The sequence below is a fragment of the Taurulus bubalis genome (genome assembly GCF_910589615.1).
Source record: "Taurulus bubalis genome assembly, chromosome: 4".
Taxonomy (NCBI): domain Eukaryota; kingdom Metazoa; phylum Chordata; class Actinopteri; order Perciformes; family Cottidae; genus Taurulus; species Taurulus bubalis.
The window spans coordinates 25729618-25744929 of NC_136592.1; the positions used below are offsets into that span (position 1 = coordinate 25729618).

At 45.0% G+C, this 15312-nt stretch overlaps 1 protein-coding gene across 1 annotated transcript in view; it reads left to right on the top strand.

The window, feature by feature from the left end:
- neo1a (neogenin 1a) overlaps positions 1-15312 on the top strand; it is a gene marked incomplete at both ends in the record, with an annotated part of 146129 nt that overhangs the window by 114615 nt on the left and 16202 nt on the right. The window contains 9 exons of the mRNA XM_079217567.1: positions 270-504; positions 1558-1712; positions 3884-4032; positions 5664-5802; positions 6150-6199; positions 9008-9152; positions 10830-10940; positions 11073-11267; positions 12309-12404. Of these exons, the coding sequence (XP_079073693.1) occupies positions 270-504; positions 1558-1712; positions 3884-4032; positions 5664-5802; positions 6150-6199; positions 9008-9152; positions 10830-10940; positions 11073-11267; positions 12309-12404 (1275 nt within the window). The remainder of the gene's footprint in view (positions 1-269; positions 505-1557; positions 1713-3883; positions 4033-5663; positions 5803-6149; positions 6200-9007; positions 9153-10829; positions 10941-11072; positions 11268-12308; positions 12405-15312) is intronic.

Sequence of the window (15312 nt, forward strand, 5' to 3'; positions counted from 1 at the left end):
AAGTGTTTAATTTCTGTGGTTCCTTGTCTCGCCGAAAGGCTTTTTTTTGTTACGTTGTTGTTATTTTGTTTTTTCTTCTTTTTTTTGTTTCCTTCCTTTCTTTCATTTCACTGTCATTTCCATTTCACCCCCTTTTCCCCTCTCCTTTCGGACCCTTCTGCGTGAGGGCCCCCTCATCCCCTCCTATGCTGCCGCTGTCTCCTGCCCCCTCTCTGTCTCGCTGCATCCAACCCACCATCCCTCCTTCCCTCCCTCTTCCCGACCCAAAGGTGTAGCCCTGCCCTCTTTCCTTCCCCCCTCACTGACTCCTAACACTACTGACCATGTAACGCCAGGCTCCGGAGGTGTAGCCGGTCCGGCGGGGCCCACCCCCTCCGCCCCCCGGGACGTCGTGGCTTCCCTGGTTTCCACCCGTTTCATCAAGCTGACTTGGCGCCCGCCAGCCGAACCCCATGGAGACGAGTTAACCTACTCCGTGTTCTACAGCCAGGATGGAACTAGCAGGTAGTACACGCTCGCCGCTGTAGTACTGCCAGGAGGGTACTAATGCACGCATTACTGCTGGAGTCAGCAGAGTACTAATATACATACATTCCTGTGCAGGAGTCTCGGACCACTCTGAATGTATCTAATTAAAGCAGTTAAATCACTTATCATAACAGTAAGTGTTAATTAATTAAAAACAAACTTCCTCCCTCAAAGGATTACCTTTCCGAGTATCAACAAAACAATTCAGTTCAAACGCTTTCTTAAAGTGGCTCTGTGATAATTCCCCCCCAGCCTCATGTGCAGAGGATTTACTGTGCATGTCTGAGAAGGACATTTAAGAAGCTCAGAGGTTTTTCCACCATTTCTCTTCAGCGTTTTGGCTATTTCTTTCACGTTTTCTCTGTAAAATAGCTGCAAGTCATTTTCAGAAGTGGCCCAATGCATAAAAAGGGTTTTAGAGCTTGAGATGCAAATTAATACATAACTGTCTGTGCAAATGCACGGAGCGTACAAATACTATTTACAGACCAGTGTGGCTGCACACGGCTGTGTGCCTCAAACTAACTGTAGAAGGCATCATTTGATGAGCTGATGGACAGAAAATAAGGCTTTGGAGCTATTTTCCAAACATTGAATGTGAATATTTCAGGTTGATCTCAATGTTGATTGAGAGTCGCTATTACAATTTTTCGGACAATTTATGGACTAAATATTTATCAGTCAATAATGACAATAACACGTAGCACAAGGCAGCAAATATGCACACTTACAAATCATCAACATCCATGCACAATAATATAGAACTAAACTGTGCACAGTACCAGGCATTATGAATACATTGAATCCATCAGTTAACTCAGTATCCAACACTTTTTTTTTTTGTCCACTAAACCTTTAAATTATTTTCTCACACGCTTTAAATATTGTTTTTGGTAAATATAAGAGTTATTAAATGTTCTGTGTGTGTGTGTGTGTGTGTGTGTGTGTGTGTGTGTGTGTGTGTGTGTGTGTGTGTGTGTGTGTGTGTGTGTGTGTGTGTGTGTGTGTGTGTGTGTGTGCGCACATCAGGGAGCGAGTAGTGAATACCAGCCGTCCAGGGGAGATGCAGGTCACCATCCAGAACCTCATGCCAGACACCAAATATCGCTTCAGGGTTGTGGCCCACAACAGCAACGGCCAGGGAGAGAGCTCTGCAGCGCTCAAAGTGGCCACCCAGGCTGAAGGTAAAGACATACACACATACACACCGTTCTTTTATATGTGCTCAGTAAACGAGAAACATAAACATAAAGCCGAACTCCAGCCCAGTTGGTTGGAAACATGCTCACCCTGGCGCACACCGATGCAAACAGGATGCACTCAAAAGGAGCGCGCAAACGTGCAAATAAACATGCACACAAACAAATATTCACTCACAAACAGCATACGCTCACTTCAAACAGAGACACCATACACATGCACCAACACACACATAGAGGAGGCTGTTCAGTGCCGTGCGTTAAGGCAGACCACCCAACAGCAGAGCAGCGGTTTCTTCTTCTAAGCCTCTTCTTGTTTATGCCCCAACATTTACTATATAATCCCTCTGTGTGTCAGTGTGTGTGTGTCTGTGTGTGTGTGTGTGTGTGTGTTGCTTTAAACCATGCCTACCTGAGTAAGGAATGTCTGAAATTAGTATTCCAGGTTTTCTCTCTGAAACATCTCCCTTGCACAGAGATGCTTTACAGAAGCTCATTAGGATGCTTTGAGCAGAGAACACATGAGAATCATGGAGAGGACAAAAGGGGTTCTCTTCTTTTCTCTTTGTGTTCGGGTGTGTAAGCCTTCCCCACGGCTGCTGCTCCAAATCACTCCGTCTCACCCACATTTCAAAAGTGCAGTGACGAGGATTTCCCTGCACACCGTCGGGGTGGACGTCCCTCACCTCCTGGCTCAGCCACAGCTCAGTCTCTGTCACTTTGTAGGTCAGCCGCCGCCGTCTCTCCCTCTCTCCCGGCGTCCTTGGTTGGAGGGCGGACGGATCGGCACACACACAAACACACACACACACACACACACTACACGTTAATGCCTGCAAGCAGGAGCCTAGACACCCATGGGGAAAGCAGTGAGGGCGGCATGCACCTGTGCAGTATATCTCTGTTGTATGCGTGCGTGCACTTTTAGTGTAAGAACATGCTACGAATTGGAGCTTAAACTTTTGACCTGCGCCTTAGTGCCAGGCATGTGCACACAACGCTGCACCGTATTACCTCTCCGCAGAGACTGGCTTGATACACCTGGACACACACACACACACTCTCTCTCACTTTGTTATCCGTGCACGCTGACAAATGGGAGCTCCTCTCTTCTGTCAGGAACGCTTGCAGCAAATACAAGGTATATATACCGTGCGGACATATATCTGTGTCTAACAGTCGCAACTTTAACCTCATAGTCACCGTTTCATTTTAAATCCGATGTTCCACAGTAAGGAGACGAGAAATGTCCCTTTCCATATATACTAACTGACACATTCTTTGTATGGTGCAGTGACACACATATTGTTAAGTTAGCTCTGTCCTCCAGCACACTGGGTATGAGATAAAATATTTACTTAGAGAGTAACATGATGACCGGCAGCTTTAATGTAAGTGTGTTTACATTTGCATCAGATGAACAGTTTCGAAATCCACAGTCCCCCAATTCTTCGGGGATGTAAAGTAATCTGACAAGTTCCCATAAACGTATACGCGCGTTAATGTTTATGTTCTCATTTGTTTTTACAAGATGTCCGATCTTACTTAAAGCTTAAAAGATGTCGTCTTCACGACACGGCACCGAGTGTAAAGGGAGACGTGTTATATTTGTGTTAGCATTTCATTTAAGATAATGTAACCACATTTCTAAACCTTCAAGATGGACATTCCTTCCCTATCTATCTTACAGAAAGTAGAGCTTACACACAGACACATGCTAATAGATTCTCCGTCTAATCCCGCCTCATATCTCCACTAACCAGACGAAATAAGATAAACTGTGTACCGCACCGAAAATAAGCTTAAGGCAGACGCTGATGGAATCCAAAACGCACATTGATGTTTTTGTGACAGCACACCTTCAGTTTGTTTGTCGTGGGAATAACAAGAAAATCAACATGGCTGGCAGCCCAGCCCAGAGGGGACCGATCGGACCGAGCCGTCTCGTTGGTCTCAGCGGAAACGAGGGAAATGTGGCTTTTGAAGAAGCCAAAAGAAAAAAAGTGTTTTTGGCAGCCATAGCTGGAAATTGTTAAATTGCGTTCCTGTCTTCCAGATGTAAAAAAAAAATAAATGCATCAAAGATGCAGGGGCGCTCAAGATGAAAGAAAATTGTCGTGTTTGATGGTTTTCTAATTTCTGCTCTCCTGCTTCAGTGCAAGTGCCCGGCCCGGCTCCCAACCTGCAGGCGGTGTCCAACGCGCCAACCTCCGTCTCTCTGAGCTGGGACAAACCCCTCACGGGCAACGGAGAGATGCTCACCTACAAGTTGTACTACACCGACAAAAGCTTTGGCGACGAACAGGTTGGGTTTGGTCTTCACTCGCCCAGCTGTAGTTTATGAATGAATCCAAAAAACATCCACAGGTTTTGGTGTGTGTGTGTTGCCTTTTTATTAGCGTTTACTAGGAACTTGTGTCATTGTCTCACTCCCACTTGTGAGACCTTGTAAGAGGAGAAGCACTGTGTGCAGCTGACACTTGCTTTTGCGTGGTTCATTAGATAAAAAGAATATGACTGCATGGCCTAAGTACAATTGTGATGAGTTCCTAATCATTTACCAAAGGGGTCTTTGCACTGCTGTTCGGCTTCGCTCTTTGATTGTGCGTCTCACACAAAAACACGAATCGTGCAAAAAAAAAAGAGCAGATATGAATCACCGAGTTGTTCTCTGCAGGTCCAACTCCGTCGCAAGAGTGGAATTCAGCTGGTTAGATATTGAGTCAGCCCCAGCAGTGGCACTGTGCAAGCCAGTGAGGCATTAAAAAGCCTTTAATATGATAATGGATGAAACGTCAGCCAGCGCACCGAGTAATGATGCCTCAGCTCCCTGGAGAAGAGAGCCAGAAATGAGGTGAAAAAGGCAGGAGACGTGGAGAAGGATGAAAAGAAGGAAAGACGGGGACGAGGCAGAGATGAAGTTTGAAAGACGCAGTGCTCGGAAGGTCATGAAATATTAAAGGACAAGGGGGTGCAAGTCAGGGACAGCCTGTGATGCATCCTTCAAGGGTGATGCGGTCATCCGCCACGAGGTCAGAGGTTGTGATCGGGCCGCCCTGGAAGCGCGATAAAGTCTCGGCTTTTTACTCCAAATGTCACTATCGGAGAGCTGAATGCAAATTAGCGCAAAGTAATTTGGGCGCGAATTGTTAGTGAGCACATTCACTATATATGTTATATCTAAGAATGTTTAAATGTCTGAGTTGAAGGCCATGAAGGGATAGTTTGGGTGTTATTTATATGGTTGGAGGAAAAGCATTGCTGTGGACGGGCCAGCAGCAAAATGTATTTAAGCCACCTGAAAGAAAACCCCACCAAAAACAATCAATATCAGTGAGTGAACGCTGTATTTAGAATATCTTTGCTTCAGTTCCCTGTTGCAAACGTGGACTGTACAGCTGTCTGACGACAAGGTGAAGCAGCGGTTATCTTTGCTCTCGCCAAAGCCAGACTTCATTGGCAAAATCGGTCATTTTAGCTCGCAGAACGCAGGAGTTGCTGGTCTACTTCTGCCTCAATCGGGTAGTTTGTGTTATTGTGTCACTTTGGTTAGTTTGGATTCACCAAAGTGACACAAACACAAACGGACAAAGTGATCGAGGCAACGGTAAACCAGCCTCGAGTGGCTTTGGTGAGAGCGCAGATGGATGTAACAGCTTCTGTTCCTCATGGGAAAGGACTGCCTGACGGCAACGTAAACCTGTGAAATATTCTAAAAATAGTGTGCACTTAAAAAAAAAAAAAAAAATCATCAGTTTAAGGTGGCTATCGTCAAATACTGTCGGTAATACACTGACTTTGGATAAGTACCTCATACAACCCCCCTTAAAATCATCCAAACTATCCCTTTAACATTCGTATTTGTCGTCCCACAATTCTGTTTTTAGATATTATTTTTTTTAAGAAACTGAGTTTTGTGTCCCTCTCGTTGTTCAGGACGTTGACATCGATATTCAGTCCTACACCATGACGGGGCTGAAGAAGAACACAGAGTACAGTTTCCGTGTGGTGGCCAACAACAAGCACGGCCCAGGCGTCTCCACTGATGACATCACCGTTCGCACGTTGTCTGACGGTCGGTATTCATTTTATCACTGTACGTGTGAAACATGTCATTGCTTCATATAAAATAGTCCCCAATATGCTGATTTTAGTCTAAATGTTACTTTGCTGTAGATTTTATTAGGGATTCATTTGCAGATTATCTTCTCCATGAACCGATTAATCTTTTGCTTAATATAGAATATCTCAATTTCCCAGAGCCCAAGGTGATATCAAAGTGCTTGTTTTTTTCAGACCAACACTTATAAAACCTAAATTATTCAACAGCAGCTAATCATTTGATCAACTAATCTAGTGTGTGTGTCTGTGTGGTTTTACATTAACTAAATTAATTAATAATTGTTTTCTTTTGTTTCACAGTACCAAGTGCTCCTCCTCAAAACCTCACCCTGGAGGTCCAGAACTCAAAGGTAAGACATCCACAACCTTCTGTAACCTGTTTGGTTCAGTTAAAACAAACTCTGGTGTGAAAGCTGTCAATCAAACCCTGGTTATCAGCCAAGCAGAGGCTGCTCGATAAGGTTGGTCTTGGTCCGGTGCTGAAGCGGACTCTGGTGCAATTTGTTTGTGGTGTTAAAAACAAACAACCACAGGATGTTATGATGGCAGACTTTCCGATTTTCAGCATGATTTCTAGAGTGTAAACACTATTGAAACCATCTGCTGATCTTAAAATCTGTTCAGGAGGCAATCTTCTCATTGACCTCTATCAGTCTGTGTAAGTGTAAAGCGCTGCATAAACTTCTGGAATTCACTGGAATTGTTTTTCCCCACGTGGAGGTCCTGACGCTGCAGGATGAACAGGATCTACAGGATGACCCCCCCCCCCCCCCCCAAAAAAGCTATCCAGTAAACGAGTTACCGGTCTGCCATCATGTTTACGCCTCCTGGTTCATGTGAACAGAATGCAACAATGCGTCTTCCTTTCCTTGGTCCGAACCAAATGAACCAGACCGCCGGTGTGAAAGCATCCTCATTGAGGACTCAAAGTAAAAGCTTTCACGGTTGGTTGCGCGCACTCCCAGAGATGCAACATACATACAAGTGAGCAATACCTGAACAGTTTGGTCGCTCACACACACACACAGTTGAACAAATGCAGTATGTAGCCAGAGGCCCGAAGGCCGTGGTTTCTCTGTGTGATTAGCTGCGTCAGAGGCCTGCAGCCCCAGCTGGTTAAGCGGGTGTGTGAACCCTCATCGATCCTCTCGTCGGCAGGAGACTCGCCTGTCAGAAGGTTTTATCCTCCGCATCCCTCTCCGTCTGTACTGTAGCAAGAAAAGAAACCGCCTCAGTCTAAATTGATACACAATATTTTGAGATGTCGACAAACTAAATGCAATACTTGACCTGTTTGATTTTCAACCAAAAAGATGCTATGTTGGAAGCTACAAAGCCGTTTGTTACCATTTATATCGAATAAATTCATACCAGATTCATGTGAAGGTGAGATTTTGTTTAGCTAGATTGAATTTCTCCAAGATAACCGGATCAAATTTCTCACAGCCTGAGCCGACAACTCGTGGTGTTCTCACACTCTTTTTTTTTTTTTTTTTCTTTTTTTTTTAAGTATCATTGTTAAATCAGATCTGTTCTAGTTAAACATACTGTAGTTCTGATTTAGATAATCCTGCAGAGGTGGCTGCAGGCGTCACAGCGGGGTCCTGATTCAAACAGGAAGCTGGTCTCGGTTGCCTGTCTCTTTTAGTCATTTGATCTTCAAACAGAGAGCTGAAGGCCTGTTTATTGTATATTTCCACCCGAGTGATGGATTAAATTTAACCCTAAAAAAGAGATGTTTCTCACTCATGACATGCGAGACAGAACGCGGGGGATAGTGTTGACTACAAAAGTAGCAGCCAGCGCTTTTAGGAGAAAGGGAGAGAGAGAGAGGGAGAGAGAGAGACCTATCACACACTCCCAGTTTGAGTGAGAACTGACCACCCATGCTGAGGGATACTCGGCTGAGAATTATGGAGAGGAAACACTCATGCCAATTCCGAGAGTAAAATGAAGAGACGCGGCTCTGTGGAAAGCAGAGTTGTAGCAGAATATTATTATTTTTTTGACTGGACAGTGTACATCCAGCTGTCCCCCTCCCCAATTACACCCAGACAGACCCCATTTACAGCTGTGAAACAAACATCTGCTGTCCTTCATTCCTAAGAGTTATTGAAATGTATCATCTATTTGTTGTCATTGTGTTTAATTCTGAAGGTAAACGGTCATTACGTCAGTAATTATGGTTCAAATATATAGATACAAAGCCTCTGTACAATACGCTGTTGGATACGTACAGACAAATGGAAACTAATTAACATGCATTTCTCACTCTGCTCTTTGGGCCTTGTCAAGCAGAACCACACGTCTCTTACCCGCAAGGCAGCCTGAAAATCATGTTTCTGTGATCTTATTTCGCACCTTTTTCTTTTCCTCACTTTTGGCATCTTTTCACTGTAATTTTCCAAAAGCCAATTAAACAGGTTTTCACAATTAGGGGGGGGTAGAGGGAAATAACGAGTTGGAGGCCGATAGTGTAATAAGAAAAATGGAATAATTGAACACACTTGACACAAATTTAATTTGCGCAATTCCCTCGACGTGTGTGCGTGTGCGTGTGCGCCCCCCTACATGTATTCAGGCTTTTGTGCATTGGTGTGACAGTGGGGAAGCGTTAATTAACTCTTCTCCCACACTGGGCTACCCCCCCCCCCCCCCCCCCCCACCTATCTCTCTAAACAAACACACACACCACACAACTCAGATGCATGAATCCCACAACGATGCAGCGCGGGGCCCGCCGGCAAAAAGTCCTGCATCCATCACTCTGCCTCCAGAGTCTCTGCAGAGTCAGCCTGACCACGTTGCACGCCCCACTCATCGGGACAACTCCTTCTGTTATTCATGTGCCTTATTTCCTCCTAATGCGTCAATCTGCACTGCGTCACCGGCGCTCGGAGGGGTGTTTGTTTTAGCGGGACCCTCCCATTTGCAGCACTGTCAGGAGGCGAGGAGAGGGGCAGGTGTTTAATCTGGGCAGCAAGAGCGCTAACCCTGCAGAGTGACGCAAACACAAACACGCATGCCAAGGCGTGTGGGAAGTTGCGAGTATAACTCTGAAGCCGTAAGGTCACCTTCACAGCTGCAGGCCCAACAAAAAACAGACGGCTCCACATGTGCTGAACATAGTTTCTTTTGTTTTCCCCTCCTCCTCTCAGGGCATCATGCTCCGGTGGCAGCCCCCACCCCTTAACGGCCAGAATGGGGAGATCACCGGCTACAAGATCCGATACCGCAAAGGATCCCGGAGGAGTGAAGCAGCCGAGACCACCGGAGGCACCCAGCTTTTCAAAATCATCGACGGTAATGCGCACAGACGTTTTTTTGTCCTTTCTTTCAGAAAGACTTCCCAGTGAATGTGGTGCTTTTATTTATATAAAATATTTTATATATATTTATATTTTTGCCTGTGTAAGACCACTTCACTTCCCGTTTGTGCAGCAGACATGAAATCCATTTGAAATGCATCTCAACAGTTGTGGTCAAATGTCACTCTGCTCCTCCATGTTTGTTTTTTTTATCTGTGCTCACACTTGTGTTTAGAGCGCTCCACTCTGTTTTGATGCAGAGTGTAAACAGGACCATCGAAATAATGCTATCGCTGTGAGTGATTTGCGCCCTTGACTGAAAACATCAGCTCGTCTGCAGCCGTTTCATATTCAAATCCAAAGACTCCAGACTCCAGCTCGTCTGTGATACATTTCTATAGAACACAATGTTAAAATGGCGGATCCATAATGAAAACTCTTGTATTTTGATCTTAGGGACGACCAAATCCCTGTGTTCCCTTTTGATGCTTTATATAGGTCCTTCATCGAAACTTTCATGCCTTCAGACTCCATTTCATCTCTGCTGTTTGCATCTAGGATGCCATGAGCTAAGTCTGACACGCTACGAGATTTAACAACTTGATCTTTAATCCAAAGACGTGTCGGAGTTGCTGTTTGTTGTCTGTCTGCAACTTTGTTTATTTAGTCAACATCTGCATTTCATTTGAACACTTTGAGACGGACTTAAATCTCTTACTGTACCCCCTAACGTTATCCACCGCTACCAATAAAATATGCACAATATCACCAAGAGACGCACTGCAATGGTGATTAATATTGGATGTTGTCTCGGCAACTTTCAAGTGGCCCGGCCTCACGCTGTGTGCTGCATCAAAGAGAATATACACTTAAAAGTCGATTTTTGAGAACATTCTGGGGAGTGAAACAGAGGGGTGTTTGTTGGTTCAAAAGCGTTTAGAGCGAGATGTTGTAGCCTTGGAGGCACGGAGAGTTAGGCAGTCTTCAGAAGGGACCCCCAAGGGTGGCCCAGAATACTGGGTACAGAGAGAAAAGACTACAGGATTAGCGTGCAAATGGGGACAATATGATGGCGATGAAAAATTTAGCGGCAAATTAATACAGCAACACATTTGTCAGCAGGCGTTCCTCTCTTTTGTGAATAGCAAAGTGGGCACCCAGCGGTGAAACGGCTCAATTCTGCCTTTAAAAATATACACAGAAATCCAGACTCTTCTACTTTCTTGAGCCGCTTAGTTTTATGGGTTTTTTACACACACTTTTCTTTCTCGTGCTTCTTAACGGAAAAAATATATGTTTGCTCGACAAAACGTATTAACCAGGAGTGGAAAATAAATTTCAATCCCGTCCGTGATATCGAGGGGAAAGGAAAGTTCATTGCCACCGCAGGAACCTTAACTTGATTCTTCCCCTGGCAGGCGTATAGATTTTCTCCTTCAATTGTGTGGAGAAGTATCGGGCATCTGTTTCATATATTTGTGCTTTCAAAATATTTATTGTGTCTGCAACTCGAAACCCCGATTGAGCGGCCAAGTGTAGAGCGGCAGTAAATGAAGTGACTAAAACCTGGTTTTAGAAAGAGAGGGACACGATGTTTTTATTGCTGCTTGAACTTCAGTTCAGCTTCGGCTCGAGCTTTGAGTCTGACCTCGTCTTCTTCTTGCATGTCCAGGTCTGGAGCGCGGCACAGAGTACTCCTTCCGAGTGTCGGCCATGACTGTGAATGGCACAGGCCCGGCCACCGAGTGGACCTCGACGGAGACGTTCGAGAGCGACCTGGATGGTAAAATCACTTTAAGCTTTACTTGAGTCCACACAGACCTAACCTGCTTTTGAGGGATGAGTTTTTAACTGAATTGAAGATCTCTGCTTGAAGGTTTCCTGTTTTTTTTCTTTCCTCCCCCTCCTTCACCAGAATCACGCGTACCGGACCAGCCCAGCTCCCTTCATGTCCGGCCACTGGTCAACAGCATCGTGGTGAGCTGGACGCCGCCGGAGAACCAGGACATCGTGGTGCGCGGGTACACCATCGGCTACGGCATTGGCAGTCCGCATGCTCAGACCATCAAAGTGGACTACAAGCAGCGCTACTTCACGATCGAGAACCTCGGTAGGAACAGGTGTTCATTCTGTATTGGTCCATGTTCTTACTGAGCGTATTGATTTGATATGATAATAATTACATTGGAGAATCAAAGCTGATTTGTCAAAACGCATTTCCTCTGATATTGATGAGATCGTGGGGACGAATCTCAGCCCAAAATGTCAGCATTTAAAACATTACAGTGATGGTCCTCCAAGAAATATAACTGGTTGTTTGACATTTTAATTACGAATGAGCGCGCGCGGCCACGCACGCAATATTAAGCAAATCATGTGTGCCTCATCGTGAGTAGTTACAGAATTAATGAGATTTTCTCGGCGCGCCGCACGCCAGAGCCGCTAATTATACAGATTGGCCTAATGGGGACACATTAATTAAAGGTCAAAAATGTTTAAATAAAACAAACTTGTTTTGGTAATTGTAATACTTTGCTGCCATCAAAGCAAAGGAAACATCAGGCAAATGTTCTGCTGGGTCCCGCTGTTGCACAAGTGTTATTTCTCTGCGCAGGATCAGTCAGAACACTTTGAGAAAGGGACACACTGACTTCATGCATTTTACATGAAACAATTTATTGATGCAACTCAAGAGATCACTGTTGTGATGGATCACATTTCAGTAATGAGCAGTTGTTGGAAAAAGCGAGACAGACGTTTTGTTCCTTTGGCCCATTACAGATTTTCTTCCTGCTGCGTTCGTCATGTAGGTCGTACTCTGTTGCTGTTTTTTTTAAATGAATTGTACAATTACTCTCCAACAATAATATCACAGCAATCAAAGAGGGCTAAATGTGGGGAATGAGTTAAAACGATAATCTTGGGAAATGGAGAGATTTGTGGGTGAAATTGCGGTATAACTGAAGCCTCCATTACAATCACACCGAGAGGAATCATTGCATTTGAATGTTCATTCTGGCCAATATTGCAATTATGAGTCAAGAGTCTCGAGAGTTTTGGCTTGATTAGATGGTTGGATAGCTAATTTATCTTCTCTTCCCGTCTCCCTCACCGCGCTCTGTCTTTACCTCTCTCTCTCTCCCTCTCTCAGACCCCAGCTCCCACTATGTGATCACCCTGAAGGCCTTCAACAATGTGGGCGAGGGGATTCCCGTGTACGAGAGCGCCATCACCAGGCCACAGTCCGGTAAGAACCACAAACGTTCACACCCTGAAAACACAATCTCTTCCATTTTTAAATCACACTTAGCTGTGCTCAAACACAACGGAAGCCACATACAGTATTATGGGATACACTCACACTGTATGGCTGGCATTTGTCTGTGCTCCCTCTATTACCTGAGATCATTATCAGGCAGAATGGGCCTTGACTGTCGGCTCCAAATTACCGAAGCGATAAGCGGTCATCGGGGGGTCTCCCCGCTCTCATTAACTCTCTCCTTAATGGCTCCCAGCACACTTGAGTCTCTTTTTAATCAAATGTTCAAAACCCTCGTATTTTGCCCTGAGATTACCAGTCGCCCCAGTTGTCAGGGGGTGACTGGTTCCATATGTTGATGGAACAGACAAACCACAAAGAGCCGACAGAAATTTTATTGGAGAACATGCTGCAGACGGAAAAATCGTTTTGTGCACATCCAGTCCAACATTTAAGAAAAAAGTGAGTATGTTAGAGAATACGGAATTCGGAATACAGCTAGGGCTCGAACAATCAGATCAAAGGAGGTTTTTATTCTCCACAGAGGTCTCCTCTCGTCCAAAACAAACGGAGCTGGTGATTAAAAACACTGAATAAAGCAGTTTTACGTTAACAAATAAAAACCCACAGGGGCTGCGAGTTGAGCTGCAGTTATCGTTCGCGCAGCCTGTTTCTCTGATAGCTTAAGATCCAGATGTCTGATGATTAAAATCTTTCTTCATGTGAGAAATGACTAAGATCTCAATAGTGTTTCATAAAAAATGTAGCTAGAAAACTATTTAAATTTCTAACCGCTTTTGGCAGAGTGCACAGCGCTGACGCGTGAGAAAAGAGGATATGACTCCTTGATGGGCGACCCAATGACCCGTTAGCTTGATTAAACATTCAGATTACTCTTAATGCGGAATAGTTTCATATTATGACTTTTGATTATTCTGAACAGGCGACAGTTTAACCTTTCTGGGTCTCAACCATATTGAACCTACTTTGTAGTAGAGCCCCTCCAGAGATCATAGACACGTTTATTTTTCAATTGTCGATACAAATCTTGGTCACAATTTGCTTTTTATAACTGAATTTAAGAGAATATTTTTCTTTTTCTAATACCAGTATTGTCGGACTGTCACCTGTGATTTTATCTTTGCACATCTACGTGTATCATAGTGAAGCAGCTTCCTGACATCGACCAAATGACATAAACAATCCAGTTTGGCTGCAACCCGACAACCTCTAATTCTTTCAGCCTCAGATCACAACTCTGTGAACAATTAGAAGCAGAAGTATCCAGAGTGTTTGACAAATGATCTGAAAGTGCGAAAACACTGCCAGTTAAGATGTCGCGCTGGCTGAGTTCACACGGTTTTTGTGACAGTGTCAGAAGACAGCCAGCCCGGGCACCCTGGGGTGCCCCAGAATGTGGTCTGCACCCGCCTCCTCTCCCATCCGCCTCCCACCTCCGCGCTCAGCCTTGATCGCTCCACTTTGTCTCCGCCACAGCGCTATTGCACCGCCAAGCTTGAGAGGGGTGGGATGCTGGATGACATGAATCACGTCAACATGCTTCGAGGGGGGGTGGTGGCAGTCTTCGTGCACACACACACACACATGCACGCGCACACACACACCCGGAACACTGATGTACTGTACACTTCTCTCTATGAAGCCCTCTCTTCCTCTCACACACACACACACACACACACACACACACACACATGCAGACCCCCTGTGGTGTGCTTGGCAACCCTTCGTCAGATCCAAACGTTTCCTCTCAAAGCAGAACCAAAGCCCACCACCATCGTCTGCTACAGAATCCTCTGGGGCGCGTTCCCTTCCTGCCAGTTTGTTCAAGTCGGAATTAAAAAGACGAGCTGACCTACATAGCACTTTTACTTTTGTAAAAAAAAAAAAAAGAGAAGAAGAAGAAAAAAACTTGGTGAACTTGGGTTGAGAGAGTGCTCGGCTGAATGCGCTATAATAGCATGACGTCTTAACTGAAGAGCGAGAAATGAGGGATCGCACCCCGCGTCTGGAACAGAATGTTACGCAGGGCCGGTCGCCTTTTTTCCTGCAGCGGATTCCACTGTTTAACTCTGGAGACTGCGGCTCGCATCCCACTCCAAAACCCTCAGTGCCTCTCCACAACCACAGGAATGCGTAGATCTTCATTGTACACACACACACACTCTCTGACTCAGTCTTGGGAATATAATGAGGGCGGCTGCATCCACCAAAGAGGTGTCAACTGGAGCGAGGAGGAGTGAACTAGTGGTCAAGGAGCGGTGTCATCAAGGGTGGCCGACCCAAGCCGAGGGTGACTGACAAGATCAGTGGAACCAGCGGCCGGGAGGAGCTTGTTTGAGACCCTTCTCTCCCCTCACACACACGCACGCACGCACGCACACACACGCACGCACGGGCACTGTTCGTTGTGCGAGCACTTCTACACACCGTCAGTCTTAGATAAACCACAGGGTGTCGTTACGCAACATACTAAATACCATTTTTCATATTCAAGTACTGGTCTGCACTTTGTTTGGGGCCCACTATATTTCAAAATGAATTCAGTACTTGTTGAATAGATGGATATGATGATATATAGTGAGACGGTAGGTGTTTATCAACCATCAGAGATTGTTTTAGCAATGGAGTGTTTAATGTGTGTCTTTTTTACTAGCGTTACTAGCCTGGTGAGTGGTATTTGACTTGCCCATAGACACCCTAAACAAGAATATAAAAATACAGTTTAAACATGCACAGCGATAATTACTAAAAAAAATGTGAGTAAAGAAATCTTACAGGAGAGTATTATGCTACATATTAAAACATTACAAACAATAACACGGTTGTTATAAACCAAACTAGAGAGGATTATGGTTGTGACACACTCTGTTATCAC